The sequence below is a fragment of the Anabrus simplex genome, chromosome 1 (assembly GCF_040414725.1).
Source record: "Anabrus simplex isolate iqAnaSimp1 chromosome 1, ASM4041472v1, whole genome shotgun sequence".
In the NCBI taxonomy this organism is placed as follows: Eukaryota; Metazoa; Arthropoda; class Insecta; order Orthoptera; family Tettigoniidae; genus Anabrus; species Anabrus simplex.
This window is the reverse complement of record NC_090265.1, coordinates 754,754,046-754,779,249: the sequence shown is the minus strand read 5'-3', so window position 1 is coordinate 754,779,249 and position 25,204 is coordinate 754,754,046. Positions and strand designations below refer to the sequence as shown.

The window sequence follows — 25,204 nt, the reverse complement described above, 5'->3', positions numbered from 1 at the left end:
TGACAAGCACCTTTTGCCATGGCTCTAATCTGACTGAAAAATTATGTTAAGGGTACTATCACTTTAAGACAGATGTTGACGTGGGATAGCCTTCGACCACTTTGAGAACAGAGTGGGATCTTTTGGGGGTGAAACAAAAATGACGCTTATCATTCGAATGTTTATTGTAACCCGAATTACAACCCGGGACATTGCAAGTTGTAAGCATATTCACATGCGGTAGTAAATCGAAGCATATGTCATCAAAGTATACATCCTACTTCTCAAGTGCATAATATTTTTCACTTGTCAGTTCATGAAAAGTTAATGCCAGCTATTTTGCGCTTATACAACCGGAGAATGTATAAAACTAATGAAAAAGACCACAAACTGTTTGCACACTTCCACAGTAAGCTGACGTAAAGCGGGCGTACTTGGCTCTTTTATCGACAGAAGCGCTGCAGGTGGCGGAGAATAGGTACACCGTGTCTGTTAACCACCGCCGTCTCGATCCTCTTATACTGCCTGCTCTATGCCACTAGTTTAACACAGGAAGGCGCGACTACCAATAGTTCTCCAAATCGCCGTAAGAGTGCAGCAGTAGACGCACAATCTTCGCTGTATTATTGTATTATTGGTGCATGAATGTGTGTGAAAACCTGAGTTATTTTGTACAATGAGTAAACGTGTCTGGTCACTTTCGTTCGTACAAGATGTATATTGAATAGAACTGTGAAATGAATTAATTATGTTATGTTTATAAATATTTCAAAAGTGATTTTAAGGTGTTGGTACTTGATTCTTTCCGTTCGTGCAAGGTATATTTTTCGTAGAACTGAAACTTTAGATTCTTTCCCCGAAATATTCAACTGTTGTATACTATTTTGCCAATCTCGGCAAGGTTGTTCGCAGCCTGAAAATGTACGACTCCATGAAATACCGTCTAGAAGAGAATTGAGAGAAAAGCGGCTATCGGCTTTATCTAGGCAAGGACCTAATGAAGGAAGTAATTGGATATCCTCAGATTACTCTCGCATCTGTGCCTTTACACCTTATTTCAGAATTTGATGGAGCCTACGCGGCTCAGGCGGAAGACGCCGGCCTCTCACCGCTGGGTTCTGTGGTTCAAATCCCGGTCACTCCATGTGAGATTTGTGATGGACAAAGCGGAGACGGGACAGGTTTTTCTCCGGATACTCCGATTTTCCCTGTCATATTTAATTCCAAAAACACACTCGAATATCATTTCACTTCATCTGTCACTCATTAATCATTGCCCCGGAGGGGTGCGACAGGCTTCGCCAGCCGGCACAATTCCTATCCTCCTGCTAGATGGGGCTTCATTCATTCCATTCCTGGCCCGGTCGAATGACTGGAAAAAGGCTGCGGATTTTTTTCCAGAAGGTGATTAAAGCCGTGGAGGATAGTGGATTCCTTGTGATAAAAATTGTGACGGACAATCACAAAACGCCTTCATGTTTAGACATTTTGGACAACCTCAGATATCCAGACGATAATATTCCAATCAAACTAGAAACAGGAAATCAAATCCTAACTTGCGGGTACTAGGTTCGTGTTGTTGAAGAGAGGATGGAGTGTGACATTTGTGTCAGCAACATCTCACTGCCTAGAGCTTCGACACCTCTAAATGGAACTGATTACCGGTATGCATCAGGACAGAGGAGGAGTTTGATACCCAAAACCTAGTTTTGTTGCTCTGGTGAAGCATCTCCAGGAGTTCGTTTAAACTGATGTGCCCTATTGTCGAAGTCCTTCAAGCGTATGAGCGTAATACGAAGACTTGCGACGTCTTCCCTTTCAGAATACCGGGCGAGTTGGCCGTGCGGTTAGGAGCGCGCAGCTATGAGCTTGCATCCGGGAGATAGTGGTTTCGAACCCCACGGTCGGCAAGCCCGAAATTGGTTTTCCGTGGTTTCCCATTTTCACACCAGGCAAATTCTGGGCTGTACCTTAATTAATGCCACGGCCGCTTCCTTCCCATTCATAGGCCTTTCCTATCCCATCATCGCCATTAGATCCACTTGTATCCGTGCGACGTAAAACAAATATTTAAAAAAACTTTCAGAATGTGTTTTGTTACAGTGTGAGGTCAAAGAACATCAGCAAAATATTAGTGATATTATCCTAGCCAAGTTCGTAAGACCTCTATTATTTCATATTGCATTGGCAAGAACACAAAAAGTACGGTACCACTCCAAGCCTTCGTCCAGGAAAATCTTCAAATTGTGCATGAAGAGGCCAACTGCGACATCGTGCAGGTAATATTGCCGATATTTAATATTACTGATGTAATTTACAAGCTTCAGTGAACATATGACCATACTGCATAGTGTTTTGTAGGCTGTCGTCATTAGAATAAGTTTAGACCATTGTGCGTCCATGTCTGCCATCTAGCGGAGAAATTTTGTCGCAGCGTAGTCGCAAAAAGGCTCGCATAGAGCAGGCAGTATAGGAGGATCGAGACGGCGGTGCTGTTAACATGTGATTCAAAGGGAGTCGTCACACTATTCATTCCTATTCGTCCTTGCGTACAGAGAGGAATCCAGGTGGCTGAGTGTTGGACTCGTGTACGCTACTTCGATAGTGCTGCCTGGTGCTGCCAACTAAATGAAAATGAAATCTGAATTGAATCGAGAATATGATCGATCGATATGAAATTTCTAAACCATTATCATCTTAAGCCAACAACTATGTCACATACACATTATATAACATTATAAAATATTTCCCGATGCGAATCTTGTTCCTAGCATGAATTCTACACTTTGGCTTTGTTGCGTAAACAACAACAGTACTAGTACGTAAAGTGTACGCCAGATTTCCCACAACGATGCTTAAGCGATTCAAAGGTTGCCAGTACGAATCTCGAAGATCGCTGAGGTCGACCGGTTCAGCACTAGCAAAGCCTACTAGATACTATTATAGCGTAGGCAATGGCACTAGCGTGCTACTTATTCTCTTTGGTGTTGTCTTCTGTGTTGTAAGCCGGCATCTGTCAATTTCTCACCATGTGGCTACTGCTTTGATGCTGATTTAGGTGGATTTAAGATTATGCATGTTCAAGTCTTGTTGAATTGCATTGGTAAAAGTTGAGCATATTTTCGTTTGCCATGTCCTGAAAAAATGACAGCTAAGAAGGAAAAGCTATCTGTTGTTCCATGGTTTTGCATGTAAGATTCCTTGTAAATTAATTTAGATTGGTTTATAAAGATTATTCTGTATCACTTAATTACTTGTTCTTGAACTACATTAAAAATATATATGCCATCCGTTAAAGGTGAATAAAGTTGATTTTCTCAACGTACTAATCGGTCTGTTGGGTGGGTTAAAATGCGGGTGAGCAGCCACAGTTCTCATCGGTGCCGGGAAGTTCCGGTACCAGTGAGTAATTTTAGCCCGTCGACCCAATTTGGGCGTTGAGTGTTGTTTCATAATAGGTTACTAGCTAAAATAATTATTTTTGTTGGTATGGCTGACCAGGAAATTGTCTGCACCCCTCTATGTGGTGGGGTTAGTGTCATAGTTGCCTATGTTCCTGATCAGCGGATTTTTGCTCTCTGTGAGCGTGTCATAACATTTCGCAGCTGTGTTGCGAATCCTGGTGTGAATGGTGAGGAGTTGGTACCGTTCATGCATGTCGTCATCTGTTTCTTACCAATGGGCATCTCTCAGTCGACGCAGCGCACTGTTCTGCGGGGGTTAAATTGAAGGTGTTCCTGTGCCTTTTGTTGGTTCTGCAGTAAACGCAACTTTGGTATTTTAATCTTTGTAGAGCAGGTTTGAAGGGTTTCTGACAGACTGTGTCATTCTTTTAGGGTTTTGTGTTCTGTAATTTTACTGCATGTTTTATTTCCTGTTTTTGCACTGATCTGTCATTGTTTATATTGCATTGTTTGTTCACTTCATATTACTATTTTTCTTTAAGCTGTATTATTTGATTTGTTCCTTGTTATTCTGGTAAGAGATCAAGAAGGTAAGAAAATGAAAGTAACGGTAAAATTTAATTAATGCATGTCATCAAAACATTTGTTCCATCCTTGCCAAGAGCTTGAAATAGCCTGTCATGGTTGGCCGTGGAGAAGTTCTTGGCATCTCCTCTACTGCCAGTATTCTTCTCATAGATATTGGCTCGACTAAACTGTAGAAGGTGGGTACATAATTGTTGATGTCATGAGATTCAAGACTGTTGCAATACAGAGAGTAGAAGTCAACAAAGAGAAAAAGAATAGACACAAACGATGTATCCCTTCTATCTTAATAAGTGGCACTTGATGTCATAGGCAATGGCTTCTTGTCGACTTCTGCAACAGGTTGAAATTTATCAAATATGTTATGCTTACCATTGTCGCCGAGCTGAGTGGCTGAGACAGCAACTTGATAGGTTTGATCCTGGGTCAGTCTGGTGGTATTTGAAGGTGCTTAAATACGTCAGCCTCGTGTCGGTAGGTTTACTGACACATATTACTCGCGGAAGTTTTAGTGATTCTTTGGCTCCCTAGTGCTGAATCGGTAGACCTTATTTGTCTTCGAGATTTGTGTTGGCAACCTTTGACACACAAACTATGAATCGCCATGAGACATCTGGCATACAGTTTACATACTACTAGCATACTACACAGCAAAGCCTAAATTTAGAATTCATGCTAGCCTCGATTCGCATCAAGAAATGTTATATAATGTGTGTGTGACACAGTTGTTGACTTAAAAGGTAATAAAGGTGTAGAATATTCCTATCGATTTGTCATACTATCAATACAATTTCGATTTCATATCCATTCAGTTGGCAGTATTACCAGAACCGGGATAGCTCCTTCCTTACTCCTCACCACGTAAAACCAAGTATCACGAAGTTTCACAAGTAATAAATGAACTCTTGTGGGATTAAATTCCGACATCTCGGCGTCTCCGAAAAAGTAGTGGGATGTAAAGCCAATAACATTATTATTATTATTATTCATACCATTGCCTTCCTGTCACTGAAGGGATCCATCAGGTTATGCAGAGATTATATACATTTGTCCTCATGTTAACGCTACAGTGTGCCACAAATCAAATTTAATTTTTGGCATTGATGATAGCAAACACTCGTAATCGAGTAGGTTTGTCTTCCAGGTAGGATGTCTCTTCATCTATGTGTTCGGAGGTGACTATACAGTCCAATGCGGGAGTTACACAATTTGCCACAGTGATGACAGGTAGTCCCAGGTGGAACAGTCATGTTATTTCTATGTCTTCTTAGCATCGTAACGCTTTAGGCTGTTTGAATAATCAAATTACCGGCGTATTGCCCCTGTGTGGTTCTTCACCTTTCCAAGATTCTGGTGGCTAGCATGCTGTTGACACACGACTTCAAACTTCCTTTGTAGGACAGTGCGAGGGAAGTATGCTTGTAAAAATGTCTGCTTTTGACTTTTGTATCCGATATTAAGTTCTTGGGAGGAAAGCATAATTTATTTTCATTGATAGTAAGTATCTAAGAACTGAGGTGGGCTATTCATTTATACATTCGTTGACGTATTCTGGATCCTTATAGTGCGAGTGGCTGTGAGCTTGCATTAAGGAGATAGTGGGTTTGAACTCCACTTTAGGCACCCCTGAAGATGGTGCTCCATGGTGTCCTATTTTCACACGAGCTTAAATAAGGCCATGGCTGCTTCCTTCCCTCTCCTAGCCATAGGACCTATCTGTGTCGGTGCGATGTAGGGCAAATTGTTTAAAAAAAAAAAAAAAAAAACGAATCCTTATGGTTGTCTGTAATTTAAAAATAGGGAAATTCAAAATTGGATAATAACCCCTGCGGGTGGGGGACGCCCATGTAGAATACACCTGCGGTATCCCCTGCCTGTCGTGAGGGGCGAACTAGGCGCGGACATGGATTGCGGTTTGGTATAATGTGTTGGACCTCCTGTGGATTGGAGGGGCTGAATACATTCACAGGTAATCCCTGCCTGTCGTAGAAGGCGGCTTATAGGGTCATGTGGCCATGGTCCCCTCTTTATTTTTTAGTGTTTTCTTGAGGGTTAGTTGTAGACCATTTCAAAATTTTTTATGTGCGTGCTGCTCGCCGATGGAGCTCCTACGTGTGCGATTACGCTCGAAAGCCCGTGTCAGTAACCACCCAGGAAGCGGCGGGTGGGAGTGTCATGTATCCGGGCAGTAGTATCCGCCTGACAACACAGGTCCCCGCACAGCCGAATGCCAGAAGGACATATTCTTATTAATTATTTTTATTTATTTTTACCTGTATTTAGTGCTCTGTACACGCTATGGGGTACATGCTATTGCGGGTGACTGGAGGAGGAGAGCCCTAGTACTCATTGCCTCAGTCCTCCCGTATTAGGCATCGTCCAACATCGGACCCCGGGCAGTACCGGCTATGACCAGGTGGGTATTGCCTTGGCTGCTTGGTTCGGCTAGAGAGACCCCTGATCGGAGTGGGTGGCATTCGGGGAGGATGATTTCGGGCGTGGCGTCGAAACAACTTCCGCCTGCCACCTCAGGTAGTTCGCCACCCAAGTCTTTAACTTTTGATTCCCTAAGGGGGGCAACCCCTTGGGAACAAGCACAGCGTATTAGTCTGGGTTTCAGCTTCCCTAGGTTCCTGGTTGCTACCAGAACCTATGGGCAAGATTTCAAGCTGGTTAAATCGATACTTTTCAGTCGACACATCAAAGGTGTATATGGTGAACTTGAGGATCTAAAGAAAATGCGCAATGGTGGTTTGCTTTTGAGGACGAGCACTGCGCTCCATTATGCGCAAAGTCAACGGTGAAGACGTTGCCACTGTTGCGTTCATAGTCTCCTGTCAATTTCAGACAGTGTTGCCAGAGAAAGTCAAGGTAACAACCTATCGTTGCGATGTGAGACCATACATCCCGCCTCCTGTGCGGTGCTATCAATGCCAGAGATTCGGACACATGGTATCTCGCTGTTCGAATCAGTCTGTGTGTGGTACATGTGGGAAAGTAGCTCACGGCGTGGAGGAGTGCACACCTCCGTACAAGTGCACTAATTGCTCTGGTCTTCATTCTCCTCGGGATCGGAACTGTCCGACCTATCTGAGTGAGAAGAAGATCCAGGAGAGCAAGACCCTGGATGTTCTTTCCTACCAGGAAGTGCACTGTAAGTTTAATTCTCTGAATGCACCGGCCAAGACTCTAGACTTCAGCATGATAGCACAGTCTCTCCCAGGTTCCTCATTTTCAACTGGAACACCTTTCCAGAAGATAGCTGCGCCCAAGGCGGCACGCCGCAAAGAGAACGAGCTTGAAGGCTGGTCCTTCCAAGCCTTTGACCACCAAAAAGCCTGTGCCGGCTACAAAACCTACGCCCCTAAGCTGGCGTAGGCGGCATTGTTGACCACGGCTCCCAGCCCGTTGAAACAAGAATCGACGGCGGGGAAGAAGAGAGCCCTTACCAGGCGTTCTTCCACATCTCCTACAAATGGGGCCTTACGCTCTCCACCTGGGGGGCCTGATGCTGCGCCAGTGGGTCTTCCTCCTGGAAAACCTGTGCGCTCCCCGGACTACGTCGAAGAAATTCAAGGCAGACGAGGTGATGCACATGGAGCATTTATCTCCATCTTCGGGTGGGGATGTGAGTGTAAGTTAGGTTAGGTAGCATTACGCTGCTCCTAACCTAAACCTCAGAAGTCCACACCCACAATATGGCACTGTTACAGTGGAATTGTAACGGTTATGATAGGTATCTTGCTCGGCTGCGCCAGCTCATTAGCAAGTATTCGGCGAGTATAGTCTGTATTCAGGAAACAAATTTCAGACCAGGTCATCATACGGTCTTGAGAAATTTTAGACTATACTCGCCAGAACGGCATTATGCTCACCAGGCTTCCGTTGGCGTTGGCATTTTTGTCCGTTCTGATACCTACGGCGAAGAGGTTCCATTAAGAACTCTGCTGGAGGCTGTAGCTGTTCGCGTTCTGTTGCCTGTCATAGCAACAGTGTGTAATGTTTATTTTCCACCAGGCCCGCCTCTTAACATGAATGATGTTACTGATCTTATAAATCAAGTTCCACCACCCTTCCTCTTATTGGGCGATTTTAACGCCCATCATCCCATATGGGGCTCTGAGACGCCGCCTTGCCCCCGGGAAAGAGAGCTGGAAACATTAGTAACAGAGCTGGATTTATGTATTTTGAGCACTTGGGAACAAACTCACTTTAGTGTACGTTACGGCACATATTCTCGTATAGACATAAGTCTGTGCAGCCGAACATTGGTTCCGCTGTTTTGGTGGAATACACATGATGATCTTTGTGACAGTGATCATTTCCCATCATCCTTACTTTGATGGAACAAAAATCCGTCGAGGTTCCCCCGCGATGGATTTTTTAAACATGCTGATAAGCCAAAGTTCACATCCCTAGCTGTCCTTAACGCTGATACCACGCAGACTGTTGACAGCGAAATAACTTGCATAACACAAGTTATCCTTGTTGTTGCTGAGAAGTCCATTCCTTCCTTCTCTGGGCCTCCTCGCCGAAAACTCGTTCCTTGGTGGAACGAAGAAATTGCAGCAGCTATCAAAGAACACCGTAAAGCCCATAAACGTTATCGTAGGCAGCCTACTGTGGCCAACTTGGTAATATTTAAGAAACTCCGCACTAAGGCGCGAGTTCTTATTTGCCAAAGTAAGAAAGCTTCGTGGGAGAGATATGTGTCGTCTATGACGTCACATACTCCATCATCTCAAATGTGGACTAAACTTCGACGTATTTCGGGTATCCAAGGATCATCATCTGTACCGGGAATTTCCATTGTAGGCAGTGTCGTTACTGAATCACTCTCGATTGCTAACCATCTAGCCAGTCATTTAACGGATGTATCTGGCTCCGGGAATTACCACCGTGATTACCTCGCTCTGAAGCGGGAGGCAGAACGTCATCACCTTAGTTTTGCCACTCAAGGTTCAGAGGACTACAACGTGCCCTTTACGGAGTGGGAACTCCGCAGCGCCTTAGCGCTTTGCAAGGACACGTCTCCTGGACCAGACAACGTCCATAACCAGATGTTGAAACACCTTAGTGATAATAATTTTGTGTGGCTATTCTAGCCGGGTGCAGCCCTTGTAAGGCAGACCCTCCGATGAGGGTGGGCGGCATCTGCCAACCTTAGTGATGATAGTCTACTATATCGCCTTTGTGTGTTTAACTGAATCTGGATAGAGGGTGATTTTCCGTCTCAATGGCGAGAGGGCATTGTCATTCCTGTCCTCAAGCCTGACAAAGATCCTAAGCATGCAGAAAGTACAGACCGATTTGTCTTACAAATTGCCTGTGTAAGCTATTTGAGAGGATGGTAAATCGTATATAGAGACAAGATGTTCCACCTATCAATACTGTTTATTATGAATAGATTCACATCAGTACCGGTTTCTACTATTTATAGTCATCAACAGCTGATGTATTACAATTTTACAACCATTAGACATTGGTATGTTCGCAAAGATGTTATTGTTTATTAGAACATCTGGATGTCTAATAGGGTCGAGATATTATTGGTGACTATGTGGGGTTAAAATTGTCTATAACCTGCCGGGCTGAGTGGCTCAGACGGTTAAGGCGCTGGCCTTCTAACCCCAACTTGGCAGGTTCGATCCTGGCTCAGTCCGGTGGTATTTGAAGGTGCTCAAATACGACAGCCTCGTGTCGGTAGATTTACTGGCACGTAAAAGAACTCCTGTGGGACTAAATTCCGGCACCTCGGCGTCTCTGAAGACCGTAAAAGTAGTTAGTGGGATGTAAAGCAAATAACATTATTATTATTATTATTATTATTATGTGTCTAAAACCAATATAGCGGTGAAAAGCTTAAGTAAACTAAAAACAATTTGTACGTATACATTAAACACATTAAAAATACATGAAACATATATATAAAACACTTGATGAGTTTGAACACATTAAAAACGATATGAAAATATTAAACATTAATTCTAAAGGCCCCCTGCTTAACATAACTGAAGATTCCAAGATTTCCCTGGACCAATACGCCAATCCTAATTACATTGTTAATGACATTACGGAAAAAACTAGTTTCATTTTCAATAAAGCCATTCTGGCATTTAAAATGATTATTTTAATATAGTAAGCAAACAGAACACAGCACGCGTCAAAAGACCAACGAATCACAAGCCTAACCCTACCCCTACAATAGCCACTCCCCGTACCCCTCCATCCATCCCCCTCACTACAGCGATCACAAGTCCCAGGCGTACTCGCAGTAGTATGCAACAAGCTGTTAAACACAACGCCACGCGACAATAATAACAAAAGCAGTAAGTACCTACTTCACTTCCACACACAACTTCAGGCATTCCTTCAAACTCACACTGCACTTTTACTAATTTATCTTTACAGATATTAGCAGCTCCAAACATGAATACAGACAAGACTGAGGTTGCTACCAACAACCTATTAATCGAATTTTAAATATTCAAGACACTACAGTCTGCTCAAAAGCTCACCAAAATACATCAATAGCTGAACTACAACATTACTCTACCATCCTATGAGATAGGTTATTTTATGTAACCAAACAACGTAAACACAGATGTACAAGAACCAACATGGAAGCCTGAAGAAAGAACTTCACAAAGCATAAACTTTTAAACTCAACAAGTGTTTTTTACATACATGTTTTATATTTTAATGTGTTCAAACTCATAAAGTGTTCTTATATGTATATGTTTCATGTATTTTTAATGTGTTTAATGTATACGTACAAATTGCTTTTAGTTTACTTAAGCTTTTCACCGCTATATTGGTTTTAGACACAATTTTAACCCCTCATAGTCACCAATAATATCACGACCCTATTAGACATCCGGATGTTCTAATAAACAATAACATATTTGTGACACATACCAATGTCTAATGATTGTAAAATTGTAACATATCAGCTGATGATGACTATAAGTAGTCGAAACCGGTACTGATGCAAATCTATTTATAATAAGTAGTATTGAAAGGTGGAACATCTTTCTTGTCTCTATATACGTGCATCCAATCAATACGGAAATGAAGCTTATAAATAATGATGAGGATGGTAAAACGCCGACTTATGTGGCGTCTGGAGAAACAAGGACTCTTGTCCGAGTACCAGTGTGGTTTTTGAGCCGCTCGATCGAGCATTGACCACTTGGTATGCCTGGAGAGCTCTATCCAGGATCCGTTTCTCCTCAAACAGCATTTGGTAGCTGTTTTCTTTGACTTAGAGAAGGCATACGACACCACATGGCGATATGGTATCCTTTCAGTCCTGCATCAATGGAAATTCCGAGGTAACTTGCCAGTAATTATTGCGAATTTTTTGTCCCTCCGTCTCTTCCATGTCCAAGTAGGGAGGACATATTCGCAATACCACATTAAGGGAAATGGAGTCCCACAGGGATCGGTTCTTAGTGTCACTCTGTTTGCGATTGCCATAAACAGTATTGTCGCTGCTGCTGGTTCAGCAGTAATATCGTTGCTATATGTTGACGATTTTGCTCTGTACTATAGTTCGCGTAAAATGGCAGTCGCAGAGCGACAATTACAGCAAGCTATTAGGAGAGTGGAAAAGTGGACCTTAAAACAAGGCTTTCGGGTTTCCACTGTAAAGACCTCTATTGTCCACTTTTGTCGTCGACGTACTCTTCACCCGCCTCCTGAACTTTATCTAGGAAATGTCGCTCTTCCCGTACTTGACACTTACCGATTTCTTGGGCTCCTTTTTGATAGTAAATTGTCGTGGAAGCCACACGTGCGGCAGTTAAAAGTGCAATGCACTAGGAAGCTGAATATCATGAAATTTCTTAGCAGCACTAATTGGGGTGCTGACCGCACGGTGCTCCTACGATTCTATAGGGCACATATTTTATTCCTGTTAGACTACAGCAGTGCAGCATATGGCTCAGCAAGACCATGCGTCCCTGCGAAGTTGAACAGCATCCTCCACAGCAGGGTTAGGTTGGCAACGGGAGCTTTTTGTTCAAGCCGCATTGCTAGCCTGCTCGCTGAGCCAGGTGTGCCGCCATTACACCTGAGGCGCCAGCAAATGCTCCTTTTGTATGCTGCAAATTTGCGACAGATTCCACTTCATCCAAGCTATCCTTGCATATTCAACAATGGCAGAAGTTTGCTATTCGCTGCTTGTCCTCGAGCAACGCGGCTGGTTGGAATATGCTTGGATAGCAGTCACAGATTGTTTCACGTACCTTCGGTTCCTTGCCTTATCAGACAACCAAGTGGAGTACCTCCATGGGTAGTACGACGTCCTGAAATAATCCTGGATCTGCACACTGGCCCGAAGGAAGACACGGACCCTACGATTTATCGGAGGCTCTTCTGTCCATTGTTGGCCGGTATCCAGGTTCAGTAGTCGTTTACACGGATGGCTCGAGAACAGACACTAAAGTGGGCTGTGCGTTCGTTGTTGACACTGATAGGTTTCTTTTTGCTCTCCCAGAAACCTGTAGTGTCTACACAGTAGAGCTCAATGCTATCTCTGAAGCTCTGGGGTACGCACTGTCCGATGAGTGCCGACACTTTCTTGTGTGTACTGACTCCGTGAGTTCGCTACAGTCTATTGATACCTATTTCCCTCAGCACTCTCTGGTGCAGCAGATCCAGGACCTGCTGGCCGGGTGTTCGGATGCCGGCACCAGAATCACGTTTCTGTGGCTCCCAAGCCACATGGGTGTAGAGGGAAATGAGTTAGCATATAAGGCTGTCAAGGAGGCAGTAACACTGCCCCCATTGCCTTTCAAGGTTCCAGCAAGTGATATTCGCTCTCAGCTGAGACATCTGGTTATGCCCCATTGGGAGATGTAGTGGCATGCCACTCCTCTTCCAAATAAGCTGAGAGCGGTTAAAGTTACTATGAAGGTATGGAGGACTTCCCTTCGGCTTCTCGGAGGGAAGCAGTTATATTATGTCGTCTTCGGATCGGCCACGGTATCCTGACTTACTCCCATCTATTGAAAGGAGAACCCCCTCCGGTGTGTTCTTTCGGCAATCATCTTACCGTGGTACACATCCTTATGGATTGTGTGGACCTGGTCGATCTGCGCTGTAGTCTTAACCTCGTGAGTACAATCTCCCTTATCTTGCGAGATGACGAGCAGTCAGCAGTCCTTGTCATCTGCTTTATGAGGGATAGTGGTCTGTTTTATCTTGTGTAATGATGTCCTTTGTCCTAGTGTTTTTGTGTTAATTGCGCTTTTATCCCATTGACTTGTTTGTTGCGTATTTTAATGTGTTATTTTAATGTCTAACTTAAATTATGTATATATATCTGTACTACCAGGCAATGTCTTATTCCTTTGTTTCCTGTATTTTCTCTTATTTTATTAGAAAATAAGGCATAGCGAATTAGATCCACTGAGTGTTTTAATCTCATACTCATTTTTCTTCACCATTTTTTTAACTAGTCAGTGGATACGTTTTAGAAATTTTAACTATCGTATATTAGGCCGTCCATCTCGTTCCATTAGGGGCCGATGACCTTCGATGTTAGGCCCCTTAAAACAACAAGCATCATCATTATCAAATTGGATAATGGAAATGAGCAGGAGGATGCAGGCAGAACAGGAATACCGTCCCAAGTAGTACGGAGACTGTGTCACACAGGTTAGAAATCTAACTTGGAAATAAATACCTTGCTGTTTACTTCTCACGCACATACGATGGAACAAGAAACATCTTAATTGGAGCTAAGGTGATTGTCACCTCCCACTCGGAATGCTAATGCACAATGAGCCATTGGTGATGACTAGAATATCACTTACTACACATCAACGGTATGATGTTGTGTATGTTGGGTATTCAGCCTGAAGGCTGGTTTTATCCTCCATAGTTCCGCCAACAGCTGTCATAGATAGCATAGACGTCAGTGAAGAGGCATGCTAGGGGTATGAGGAGTGAGATAGTTTCCTGTTACTTTTCTCACCGAGCCAGACGTTGCTATTACATATCAGTCTGCCAAGCCCACTGAAATGAATGCACCAACCGACCCTATGAGTGACATTTTCACACCATTCATAACGGACTGACTGCATAAGGAATGGTATTACTAGCATCACACATACCTCAGTCACTTTCATATTGTCAAAGCCAAGGATGATACTTAGACAGGTCGGTAAAGCATTCTTAAATTCAAACCTTCATTATTAGGGAAGTCTTGCTTGTGAAGAGACAAGATTTCTTCTAAAGATGTACAGCAAAGTTCTCTACAAAACACCTTGACACCTAACATGGCAAAAGCCCAGAAGCTTACCATGTCTACTATTACGGGTCGTGAAAGCATCAGTCTAAACACTTTATTTTAGTTGACACAATGTTGTCTTTTTTAATTTTCTTAAAGAGATCTAATGAATGCTCTCCTTTACATATATAAAGAAAGGAGTTGTCACTTGTATTTTCTTGTATTGTTTTTTTAAATTCATTTTAACAATAGGGTATTCTGATTTTGTGAATCTTTTGTTCTGTATTTGCAGATTAGTTTGTCTACTGTCAATTGTGTAAATGAAGTTTTACACTAAATGGCAGATAGATGATTTTTTTGTTTTTCCCCTATAAAATAGTTTGTCTTTCCATAGAATTGTACAGGTGATTCAAAATGTTCCCTCTGTCAGGATCAGAATTCAGGACAGTTGTCTGTGAGAAATCGGTACAACTCGCTGCAGGTAGAACAACAGAGGGAAGATGAGGAACAGGGATGTGTTGCTGAGAAGTGTGGAGGAAGGTAAAAGGTAGGAAAGGGAATTGTAGAGTAGTGGATAGGAAAAGACAGGTGGAAAAGTGTCATGAAAGGGAGGAGGAAGTAGCTTCTGCAGTTGTCAGGAAAGATAGGGCTGACCAGGAGAAGAGGGGATCGAATGAGGTGAGTAGGGTTGAGGCTCTGGTCATGGGGGATTCCATTATTAGACATGTGGGGAGAGTATGTGGAGGAAAGGGAACCAGGGTAGAGTGTTCAGGAATTAAGTTGAGGAAAGTAGAAGGAGAAGGTGATAGTGTTTCACGTTGGTACCAGCAAGGTAAGGCAAACAGGTTTAAGTGCCAACATAGTAGGGGACGTGTGGGATCTGGTAAATGCAGCACAGGTGTTTAAGGAAGTGGAGATAGTTATCAGTGGACTACTGTGTAGGAGGGATACTGACTGGAGGGTGATTGGGGATTTAAATGGGACTATGGAGTGGGTATGCGGGAAACTGGGAGTGAGATTTCTAGATCTTAATGGATGGGTAGGAGATAGGGATCTCCATTCAGATGGCCTTCACTTAAACCTCAGTGGTACGTATAAGTTAGGAAATTTGTTTAGAAGGGTTATAGGGAGGTACATTCAGGGAAACGGGGTGGCCTAGGGAGCGGTGATATGGGTACAGGGATCTAGAAGTCAAGTAGGGATGACATAAAAATGTTTGTGTTGAACTGTGAAAGGACCGAGCTCGATAGCTGCAGTCGCTTAAGTGCGGCCAGTATCCAGTATTCAGGAGATAGTAGGTTCGAACCCCACTGTCAGCAGCCCTGAAAATGGTTTTCCATGGTTTCCCATTTTCACACCAGGCAAATACAAATTTAAAAACTAGAAAAGTGGCTGGAATTGTTCAGATTTCTGGGGATATACTAATGGTTTGGGATATAGTACCATATCTGAAGTACTTATTTGATTATTGTTTGCCTGAAGGAGGTATACCATATGAATGGAGAGTTGCTATAGTAGCCCCTGTGTATAAAGGAAAGAGTGATAGACATAAAGGTGAAAATTACAGGCCAGTAAGTTTGTCATACGTTGCATGTAAACTTTGGGAAAGCATTCTTTCTGATTATCTTAGACATGTTTGCAAAATTAATAACTGGTTCGATAGAAGGCAGTTTGGGTTTAGGAAAGGTTATTCCACTGAAGCTCATCTTGTAGGATCCCACCAAGATATAGCAGATATCCTGGATTCAGGAGGTGAAATGGATTGTATCACGATTGACCTGTCTAAAGCATTTGATAGAGTGGATCGTGGGAGACTACTGGCAAAAATGAGTGCAATTGGACTAGACAAAAGAGTGAATGGGTTGCTATATTTCCAGAAAATACATCTCAGAGAATTAGAGAATTATCTCCTGTAATAATTAACAGGAGAGTTTCTCAAGGCAGGATTATTGGACCTAAATGTTTTTTCTTATCTATCTACAGTATATATAAAAGGAAGTGTTTGTCTGTGAGTCTGTGCGTGATGCGCAGCAAAATATACAGCACGCAGAGATCTGAAATTTTGAACATAGGTAGATGGTAGATTGAATGCATCTCCAAGCCGGAATTTTATTTTCGCTTTTGTTGGTGAGTTATGAACGAAAAACCATTGGAAAACGTGTATTGGGATATGACAATTCAACGTGCTGTCACCAAGATTAAATGCATGGAGTCACTGTTGCTAGGCAACGTATATAAGGTAGGTAGAGAACATAATTCAAGGAGCCATTTTACGTCCAGAGCGTAGGAACCCGTTTTTGGTGTCTGCCTTTGCGCGATGCCAGCAAAATCTACAACATGCAGAGATCTGAAATTGTGAACATAGGTAGATGGAAGGGGGTCCGCATGCACCTCGAAGCCGGAATTTTCATTTCCGCTTTTGTTGGTGAGTTATGAAAGAAAAACCATCGGAAAACGTGTATTGGGATATGACAATCCAACGTGCTGTCACCAAGATTAAATGCATAGAGTCACTGTCGCTAGGCAACGTACATAAGATAAGCAGAGAACACAATTCAAGGAGCCATTTTACGTCCACAGAATAGGAAGCCATTTTTTTGTCTTATATGGTGTGAGGGCATATGACGCTGTTGATAGCGATCCGTCCTTCGGATCAGAACATAAAGTCTTCAGCTATTCGAGAGGAGTGGGCTGTGTGCCGGTGCCGGGTTTCATCCTCTGCATTCTTACTATCACATCACATGTCATGTCATTCATTTCATCTCATTAACTCATCTGATTAGGTTGACGTCATGAAAGTCATCCGGTCGTAAAAACTCGCTATGAAGATTCATCTCACTTCATACCCAAACCCCCTAGAGAGAGGGGACAAGGGTTGGACACGTATATATTTAGAGGAAACATATAGGACACAAGATAGACAATAATATACAAGGAATAATACATATATCAGCCAAGATGCCATTTTAAGCCTGTGGAATAGGAAGCCATTTTCCTTCAATCCATGATGTCTGTCTGTGTTCATGTGTGCGAAGTCCAGCCAATCCATGGCAAGCAAAGATTTAAAATGTTTGTCATAGGTGGGCACAGGTTTTCATCTAAGACGAACGGCTGTGTCTAAGAGTAATTCTTGCACCAAGACATGAAGCTGTCAATGTCATCAACAAGCAACACTCACAAGAATTATCCGGTTTTCTATAAATTGAAAAGTCTATCGTCACGACATGTCATACAGATGAGGCTGTCAACTACACAACACAGATTTTGAACAATTTGGAGTCACCTGGAGCACCCTCGAACATCTTGGGGTGGACGATTGTGGCACCGATTATCCTTCTCAGGAATATGAATCCTTCCCTCTGCAATGAACACGGCTCTGAAACTGATGACAAATATTATTGATGCCACCATGATGACTGAGCATGCCGTGGGCGAAGTAGTATTCCTCGAACTGTAAGACCATTGAGTAGGAAGCTATTTTCGGTCTGCGACACGAGGAGCCGCCAGCCCGTAATATTCGGAAGTGTTTGTGTGTATGTGTGCGAAGCCCAGTCAAATCTATGACACACAGAGATCTGAAATTTTGACATAGGACAATTGCTAAAGTTGTAGGACTCCATCTTCGAAAACGGTGCTTTTGCCATTGTCAACTGTACGTGGATTATTCAAGAGTTCGAAAGGCAAGGTCTTTCTCTCTCAGAAAATGTCCTATCCAATTTGTTTTGCTCTCTAAAAACTGCATTAGGATAGTTCTGTGTTCGTTGACATTTTTTTAACAGTGTTTCAGTGTTTACTGTAGCTGTCCACTTTCTCTCCACAATCCACCACATCCACACTTTAAAAACTTCAGTCCTAATCTTATCCTTCTTCAGACTTGGGAATTTTCACTACCATACAGAACAACACCCACACTCCTCTCCTAATAGTGAACAGTATAACTTCCCTAACAGTCCCAAAGATAAAGTACACAATTTAAGAAATGAAACCTTATAAATTTTCCTCCTGTTACGTGTATGAGATAAAAAAAGTTTATCGCCGTAGCTGAGGACCGGAAAAGTATCTTTACTTTTATAGTAAAAATTCAGAAACAAAGGACGTTTTGCTTTCTAGCTGGTCGGAAAAACAATACTAACACAATCATTCCATGTTCCTGTTTTTGAAGACTTCAGTTCTTCATTTTCCTTTTCTAAGTCATAGATAATAGTTTTTAGTGTATCAGTAATATCAGTTTCACTACAAATGTCCTGTATCTAAGTTCCAATAACGCATTTCTCACTACTGAAATCGTTTGCCATGCCACTAGCTCTTACAGTTGCAATACAAATACTTACCCTTTGTTTTCAGTTAGTTTACTTTTACCATACCTGACATAATTTATACATTCTGATACCTTTAAGCAAAGTTTTAACTTCCTTCATATGAATGTACGTTGACTGCCCAGCCCGGGGGCTGGTTTGCACCTCAACAGCTCAGCCATTAGGTGGCCCAGGCGTACTAGTGAAATGAGGAGTGAGGTACTTTCCCGTTGCTTTCCTCACTACGCCAGAAGTTGCTATTACATCTCCATCTGCCAAGCCCATTGAAATGCCTGCGTCAACCGTTCCTATGAGGAACATTTTCACACCATTCATAACATGGACCGACATTATTCATACCTCGGTAACTTTCATGTTTTCAAAGTCTGGCTCCATGGCTAAATGGTTAGTATGCAAGGGGTCCTGGGTTCGATTCCCGGTCGGGTCAGGGACTTTAACTTTCATTAGTTAATTCGTATCGCTCGAGGGCTGGGTGTTTGTGACTTTTCAGCATTAGATTTCATCATAGGTAGCGCCCCGTCCTCACAGCCGCGCAGGTCACCTGTGGACGTGCACCAGGCCTCTCTGGAGGGCACATGCCATTATTATTATTATTATTATTATTATTATTATTATTATTATTATTATGTTGTCAAAGCCAAGGATGAGGCGGAGACAGGTCAATGAAAGTAACAAATTTGTTCTAGCCCACACCAGAAGACATAATGCACTGTAAACACAAGGTCTTGCCAGCAAAGGCATTTCTAATTATTTCAGAAGATGAAGCTGACTTGCCCAAACACAGCATACGCCATATTGCCAAGGATGGTAAATAGGATAAAAAGTCCTCTCAGTTTTAATTACTGTGTTGGTGGGGGTGAAAGTACCTTCAGCAATCACTGTAAGTACATAGGTATTAATATAAGGAATGATCTCCACCAGGGTTATCACATTAATGAGTTTCAAAATATGGGTTACAGATCTTTTCATATGGTCATGAGGGTATTTAGAAGTTTTAGTAAGGATGTAATGGAGAGCAACTAGAGTTGGCGTCTTTAAATGTAGGAAAGATCGCAATATGAAGATAAAGTTGAAATTCAGGAGGACAAATTGGGGCAAAATATTTGTTTATAGGAAGGGGAGCTAGTGATTGGAATAACTTACCAAGGGAGATGTTCAATAAATTTCCAATTTCTTTGCAATCGTTTAAGAAAAGGCTAGGTAAACAACAGATAGGGAATCTGCCACTTGGGCGACTGCCCTAAATGCAGATCAGTAGTGTTTGATCGATTGATTGATTGATTGATTGATTGATTGATTGATTGATTGATTGATTGCACATGTAGGGTAGAAACTGCCGAGCTCCTCGGATTTGATTTTAGAGGTCATGAAGTGATACCAACTTATCTTTCATATTGCCTTTTAGTTGCATTCACACTGTTTGTGGTATATGTAATAAGTGAATCGGGTTATATATATCGGTGAAATTAATTTTATCTTACATCTGGGACTTGCAGTGTGTTATGTAAGTTCGAAACTCGCATCCCACTGAACCCACTTGGCAACAGTGGGGAACTGCGGTACAGGGGTTACAGAAAGTAGTTGGAAGTGTTCAGTTGAAAAACTACTTAAGGCTCCTTTCTTTTCATTACCATTTGTTGAAATAATTATTGTTTGTTTAAGAAAGCAGCATAAAATAGTATTAGAAAAGCACAGTGGAACTGTTAAACAGATCACGAAAATTGTGTCATTTAATAACTACAGTTTGCTTTCTAGGCCCTTGGGGACTTTAAAGGTCATGACAAAAGTAGAAATCTTTCATCTGATTTGAACTTGTGGGCACATTACAACACCTGGAATTTTTTGTAGTTTTTTGTGGTTCTTCTCTTGATGTTCAGAATGATGTAACATTTTCTCTCTCTCTGAGGTAATGACTATCAGAGGCACATTTTGTTGCCTTAATTCTTACCTTACTTCTCCACGGAAAAACAGAAAATCGATCTAGCCCACAAGAAGTAAGGTAAGCAATGTTTTACTTAAACTGTTAGAAAGCTAGAAAACTACTGTGTTAGTTTTAATGATAATCGCAGATGAATTCAGTTACTTTTATTTGGCAGCTTCCTCCGAGTAGAAAACCATGCTGTGCCACTGGTTAAAAGCATGTTGTTCTTTGAGCCATCAGTGGGATGGTGCAGCTTCCATGCCACCCTCTCCTACGCTAATATTGTTATTTCAACATAACTACTACATCCTACATCTGCTGTAATCTGCTTGCCATGTTCATACCTTGGTCTACTCCTACTGTTTTTACCACCTACACTTCTCCCCAAAACCAACTGTACAAGTCTTGGGTTTCTTAAGATATGTTCTAGCATTCTATTTCTTCTTCTTGTCAAGTTTAGCCAAATCAATCTCCTCTCACCAATTTGGTTCACTATCTCTTCATTCGTGATTCAAGCTACCCATATCACCTTCAGCATTCTTATGTAACACCAGATTTCAAAAGCTTCTATTCTCTTTTCTTCTTGAGCCACTTAGTGTCCATTTTTCAGCTCCATACAATGCCACACTCCACACGAAAGTCATCAAAAACATCATCTTAATTCCTTTATCAATGTTTGAAGTAAACAGATTTCTTTTCTTAAGAGAGGCCTTTCTTGCTTGTCATAGTTTGCATGTTATGTTCTCCTTACTTTTGCCATCGTTAGTTATTCTACTACCCTAGTAACAATATACTTCCTTTCTTAGTCTAATATTTCCTGTATCACATGACTTTGTTTGACTGCACAGCATTACTTTTATTTTCATCCTGTGCTCCTTCCCCAAGACTTTGTCCATACCAGGGTTGTAGTGGAAAGAGAAATAGGTTTCAGACTCACTCATGAAATTACAAAATTAAATATGAACATCCGTGTAATGGGTTGCTTAGAACAGCTTTGGACCAGTTAAAACAGGAAAATAATTGTATTTTTGCCTCAACATGCCTCTGTTTATTTGAAGAAAATACAAAATCAGAACTGCACACAGCTATAGCAAAACATTGGAATATATTGTGCTTTGTTATCTTAACGCATTGGGTGGTCACCTATTTAAAATAGTTCTGCAAGTTGAGACATATTTACTGCTAGCACTTAATGTCTTAATCATTTTCTAGAGTATCTGGTAAATAATAATAGTAATAGACGAGTTGGCCGTGCTGTTAGGGGCACGCAGCTGTGAGCTTGCATCCAGGAGATAGTGGGCCTTAATTAAGGCCATGGTCACTTTCTTCCCAATCCTAGGCCTTTCCTATTCCATCATCACCATAAGTCCTATCTGTGTCGGTGCAACATAAAGCCAATTGTAAAAAAAAAAAAAAAAAAAAAACCCACACAAAACAACAACTTAATGAAGATACTTTTCAGTTTTTCTGTTGATTTGAAAATAAAAGATTGTCACTCTTGATGTTTGAAGTAATAATTAGTATCACACATTGTAGAGAGGTAAAAATGCAGTTGGCAGTACTGATTAGATACCGAAATTCTTTGAAATAATGCATGTTTTAAAACAAGGAAACTTCGGTCAAATATAAGGGTTTCAGACTGCGTTCCCCCTTTCCAGATAGGTTTCTGACTTGGACCAGCACCACTGCATCCCTGGTCCATAGTATTTAGCAATTTCTCTAGATCTTGTACAGATATTTAATGTTGGCTGTTACAGGGCAGAGTGGCAGCAGACATACAAAGACCTGTACTCAGATGATACAGAGCTGCAAACTAGAGGATATGAACGGCTTCTGGTGTGGAGAGCAAGGTAAGCTTCAGACCACATCCTAGCTGTAAGATCCAGCGTCCGCTCTTCGAGTCCCTCTTTGACCAAGTGAGAGGCGAGGTTGGTAACTGTGCCATTGGAAGTGTCAGTGCCCATTTACTGACTAATTGTTTCATTCCTGATGTGGAATAAGGAGATGCCTGTCGACCAATGGAGCATCCTTTTTTTTTAGAACAAAATTTCCATTGTTTGATTAAACTTTCACCTGTTCAAAACTGTACAAATAATTTAGTTATAGAGATTTATTTGTTAAATAAATAAATAATCATCCATCCTCCAATGAGGGTGACCGTTCAGATCCGGAATACAGTCCGATTACAATTTCAATGGAGTTTAAAAACATCAAAAAGTGGAAATTTAATTGTTAATGCTGTTGTTTTTTTTTTTTTTTTCTCCAGGGTTAGTGCGGGAGGAATGTTAATTACGTTCTCAGGTATAGATGGAAATGAATGATTTGTAGAGAGTCCCTCATATCTGTATTAGGGTGTACTATATTTTCTGTTTCACAGAATGGAACTTTCAAATTTTGTAGTGAGGTCAATGTCTGACAAGGGAGGATGCCTCTTGCTCCGATTAGCAGGCCTCTGACAAACCACGGATTGATAGGTATTTTATACTTTGCTGACAGGTAAGGCAAACATGGAACATAAATAACTTGCTTTTCTAGGTCCACATCCTGAGCCTGATTTGAGTCTCTTTCAAAGGGAATTGCTTTACTGTTCTTTATGCTGATGGCTATGATGTCAGCCCTCCGATTAGAGTCATCGGTAGGGATACAGTGCACCTCCCATCCACGCTGTCTCAAGCCGTACACATTGGTGGCAATGGTTGCTCTGGCAGAATCCCACCACATGTCTCATTGCAGCCATTTTGGCAGCAATGGTTTTTTCTGAATGACCTACCGGGAACCGACCTTATTGCGGTGAGGTTGCATGACATCTGCAAATGCATTTATGTATTGAGAAGAGGACAGAGGTGATTTATAAGTCATCCAAGAGTTTGCTTTCATGCAGTCTGAATATAACACCACTCCCTTTCCTGTATGTGGTAACTAGCACCATGACTGAAAGGATCGATTTCTCATCATTTCACATAGTTTTCTTCCGACAATCTTTGGAGGAAGACTATCTTTTTGTATGTCAAGTCTGTGGAGTGCCATATCTTGTTCTTCACTTCACTTCCTTATGTATTGTAAATGAATGTCCTGAATTTGGTGTAAGCGATTACAAATATTGTAATGCTGTATGCTGGCTTCCCATTCTGTGCAAATTATTCCCATCCCTCTGACCTTTCTGGCACTATGTCTGTCTGTTAGGTCATCAGCCCAGAGGCTGGTTGGATCCTCAAATAGCACCATCAAAGGTTATGCAGTTATAAGGAAACCCCAAAAACCAATGGCAGCACCAAAATGAGGCGTACTAGGCAAGATGAGGAGTGAGGTAGTTTGCCATTGCTTTCCTCACTGGGTCAGAAAGTGCTATTGCAGCACGACTGACCCTATGAGCAGCACCTTTCATAACACTCAGATGTGCAGTGGTCGTGTCTGAATGCCATTACTCAGCACTACCCATACCTCAGCAACTTCCATATTGTCACAGCATGGATGTTGACTGGGACTTCGGTGGAAGGTACACTTTACTCTGGCCTGTGCCAAGAGATGGATGCAAAAGTACTGCATCCATCAAGAAATGACAGCAGGCAGTCTGGCACTATACAACATTGTATTTGGAGTATTACCTGGCAGCATCATTGTTTCTTTTACAGAACTTCTTATAATTTTGTCCAGATCTTTAAGGAAGGTGTTTCATAGTTGTGTCAGAGGGCCAGATTGTAGTGGATAAATTAAACCCAGCCAAACAAACTCATTAATAATCTTGATCTTTTGCTCTGGTTTTAGAAGTTTGGTTTTTAACCGCTTATTTAAGTCAGAAGTTACTCTGCTTATTAGTTTATGTCTGTCAAGAGAAATTTTGTTGTTTGTCAGTTCTTAAATCCTTGATTCGTTCATTGTTGCTTTTATCAATGGGATTATTGATCCTTCAAGTGTAGTGACGTTTCGCTCAGTTAATTTTCCTTTCTTCAGGATTATAGATAATGGATGTGTGTATGTTCAGTCCTCAGCCCTAAGGATGGTTGGATCCTCAACAGCTCTGCCATCAGGTGTCATAGATGGCTTGGGCATCACTGAAGAGGTGTACTAGAGAAATGAGGAGTGAGGTAGTTTCCCGTTGTTTTCTTCGCCAAGCTAGAAGTTGCTATTACATATCAGTCTGCCAAGCCCACTGAAATGCATGCATCAACCGACCCTATGAGCAACATTTTCACAACATTCATAGCAGGGACTGGCTGCATAAGAAATGGCATTACTAGCATCACTCATACCTCAGTCACTTTCACATTGCCAAAGCCAAGGATAAGACTGAGACAGGTCAATGAAAGTAACAAAATTGCTCTAGCCTATACCAGAAGACATAGTGCACTGTAAACACTAGGTCCCGCCAGCAAACGCATAGATAATGGATATGTAAACCAATTTCTGCAAAGCTGCTTTTGGCTAAATTTAACAAGGCAGTAGCATCACTTTCAGTTCTGCTGAGTATGACTAGGTCATCTGCGTAAGCAAATAAGGATAGCGGCGGTAGATCATTGGATAAAACATATCCATAACGTTGGCATGTTATGGTCAGTGAAATTTTTTATTTACAGTATGGATTGCTAAATTAAACAGCAATGGTGAGATAGGGGACCTTTGAGCTACGCCACACTTAATTTTGATGAGTTTTGATTTCATATGGTCAGCTTCCACCTTAACAGTGTTCTTTGTAAGAAATGCTTCAATTAGTGTACATAATTAGGAGGAATTTCAGATTGTCAGAGAGATCGCTTGATATGTT

At 41.8% G+C, this 25,204-nt stretch overlaps 1 protein-coding gene across 2 annotated transcripts in view; it reads left to right on the top strand.

Moving 5' to 3' along the window:
- The first annotated feature begins 2,927 nt into the window (after positions 1 to 2,927).
- LOC136857493 (uncharacterized) overlaps positions 2,928 to 25,204 on the top strand; it is a 316,431-nt gene continuing 294,154 nt past the window's right edge. The window contains exons 1-2 of one of the 2 annotated variants that reach the window (XM_067136190.2): positions 2,928 to 3,170; positions 22,200 to 22,292. In XM_067136190.2, coding sequence (XP_066992291.2) covers positions 3,124 to 3,170; positions 22,200 to 22,292 — 140 coding nt within the window. In that variant the 5' untranslated portion in view covers positions 2,928 to 3,123. The remainder of the gene's footprint in view (positions 3,171 to 22,199; positions 22,293 to 25,204) is intronic. The other variant, XM_067136191.2, reaches the window with a different exon arrangement.